This window comes from Elephantulus edwardii, unplaced genomic scaffold, assembly GCF_000299155.1.
Source record: "Elephantulus edwardii isolate Elephantulus edwardi_28Jun2011 unplaced genomic scaffold, EleEdw1.0 scaffold00145, whole genome shotgun sequence".
NCBI classification, from domain to species: domain Eukaryota; kingdom Metazoa; phylum Chordata; class Mammalia; order Macroscelidea; family Macroscelididae; genus Elephantulus; species Elephantulus edwardii.
The window spans coordinates 7,129,374-7,131,996 of NW_006399895.1; the positions used below are offsets into that span (position 1 = coordinate 7,129,374).

Consider the following 2,623-nt stretch of genomic DNA (forward strand, 5'->3'; position numbering starts at 1 on the left):
TTTAAAAAGAAAAGAAACACTCCCTCCCTGGTACAATGTCCCCACACCCCTCCCACTGCCCCAAGTACATTCCACTATGCAACCTTAATTGTGGACAGAATATACCATTTTTATGAATGACTTAAATAGAAAATTTTATACTCCTTTGAGTTTTATTCAAAGAATAAATGTAGCAATGAATTTTTCAACATGTTATTCAAATTAGTATGCTTAAATGAAATATCTGATATAGTATTGGTAGGGAGCTCTGGTGGCATAGTGGTTGGGGAGCAACTTCAAGGGACAAAGGTGGACAGTCTCCTCCCATGTGATTTAGAGCTTTGGGATCAGCTGTGAATTGATTTCAGTCCTGTGAAATGATTTTGAGGGTTTTTATATTATTGATCCAGTGCTGTCATGTTGTTTCCAACTCATAGTCACCTTTCTTAGGGTTCTTTTGGGAGCTGTAAATCTTCATGGGAGGGGACTGTATAGCTTGCCTCTGTTGATTGACAGGTAGATTCGAACTGCCAACCTTTTAGTTCACAGTCCACCCTATAACACATTATACCACCAAGGTTGGTGACATAATATATAATGCATTGCACTCCTAAAAAAGGTCAGTGGTTCAAATCTACCAGCTGCTTCTTGGGAGGAAGATGGGCAGTCTCTTTCAACAAAGATTGTTTGTAGCCTTGGAAACCTGATGGTGTTGCTATGAGTTGGACTAGACTCTATGGCATTAGCATCTTGATAGATTGAAAATTAGAACATCAGAACATTAATAAAAGACCGTCAGAAATTTATATCTTGTAAGGCAAACTAAAATGACAACCTAGGTCAGATGTTTTTAATTGGGAAAATTATTTAAAGGCCATTGCTGCTTTTTATTTTAAACATGTATCTTTCTAGTTTGGTCAGTTTTTAGAACACTTAACAAAAGTTACAGATAATGTTAATAGCTAACATTTGTTGAGCTACTAACATGCATGTAACTTTGTCCTACATGCTATACATAATCTTTTAATTTTTTTTATAACATCCCTATAAGGTAAACACTATTTCATCTTCATTTTATAGTTAGGAAAACTGAGGTTCATGGGAGGGTAACTGCAGCTAGCAATTGATGGATCTTCAGTTTCAACCTAGGACAGTACACAGTTTATATATTTGCATGTTTACATGTATGTTATATGTAAAAACGTGTATTTTTTTTTTTTTTTAAACTGGAAGCACTCCTTATAGCAGCTCTCTCAGTGTAGTCTGTAGTTCCTTGTAGTTCTCTATAGGAAGTGCTTTCAGTAATCTGAGAAGTGAAAAGTACCTTTCATAATACTAAGGCGGTGTTCACATTTTCCACTGTGCTGACATTTGCACTGATAATGGAAAAGCAATGAGTGTAAACTTTTAATCCTCAAGTGTAAGTCATTTGTATTAAACGGTATTGATAGGTTTTGTATTTATTACAACCAAGTTTTTAAAGTAATTCCCATTTCATTCAAGAATTTTATTAATGTGTTATTTATCTTATTAATTATCTACCACAGAATACATGCGGCTTTTACTATCTCATCTTAATAAATGGTATGCTTAAAATACTTCTGTCTCTGACATTTGGCTATTGTTTTCAGGAAGAGTACTTGTATAATTAAAATACAAGCAGAACTACTGACCCTTTAAAACAGTATACTATTTTTATTTGAGGAATGACTGACTGTTACACACCATAGTGTGTTAGTATTATTGCATACTTAACATATATGTTATACATGTGAGTATATATTTAAAAAGAAGTTTTTTCAATTATCAGTGGCAGTGAGATTTTTTAAGTAGTAACTTGGTTTCCATTTCAATGAATGATAATTTTGGTAGATCATAATTCCATTTCTATGTAATAGCCGTAATTGCTAAGTCATTAAATATAACTATGTTGAGTATATGGTAGTCCTTTAAAATATTTTAGAAGTTTTATAATTAATTCATCACGACTTGTATCTAATACTTCTCTTCATAGTTGCTGTTTGACTTGACCCGTGATACAGGAGTAACACAATACCAAGGGGGATCAGCACTTTCAATAGCAGGTTGGTTTTAGCAGTTATTAAGAAAAGTTATTTAAAAATGTTATAAACGTATAGGTGGAATTAATTTTCTGTTTTTCAAGCCTGTACCCGTATATTAAATGTTTCATACATTGTGAGGTAGAATGATAATAGTTTTTTGGGGTTTTTTCCCTCCAGTTTTGTTTTCTTTAAATTTTACATTGGTTTGTATACAGATTTCATATACATTGTGTTTCATACATTACACATTGTCCTTCATTCAAGTTATGTTTCATACAATCATTATTATGTTTTATAAAATCAGTCACTATTAAACCATGTCTATGATTACCCTGTCTTTCCAGATCCCAGCTGGATCTTTCCCATTTCTTTTCCCTCTCTTTCCTTTGTTGTTGTTGTTGTTATGTGCCGTCGAGTCGTTTCCGACTCATAGCGATGCTATGCACAGCAGCCCTAAACCCTGCTCTATCCTGTGCCAACCTCACCACCTCTGACACACCCATCCCGATTACCCCAGTCACCGAATCAATCCATCTCATAGAGGGTCTTCCCCTCCTGCGCTGTCCCTCCACCTTCCCAAG

At 34.5% G+C, this 2,623-nt stretch overlaps 1 protein-coding gene across 1 annotated transcript in view; it reads left to right on the forward strand.

Annotated features, from left to right (window-relative positions):
- The window catches only part of LOC102870185 (zinc finger protein 280D-like), a 124,209-nt gene that overhangs the window by 37,304 nt on the left and 84,282 nt on the right, over nt 1–2,623 (forward strand). Inside the window, 2 exon segments of the mRNA XM_006894532.1 lie at nt 1,945–1,982; nt 1,985–2,063. Of these exon segments, the coding sequence (XP_006894594.1) occupies nt 1,945–1,982; nt 1,985–2,063 (117 nt within the window).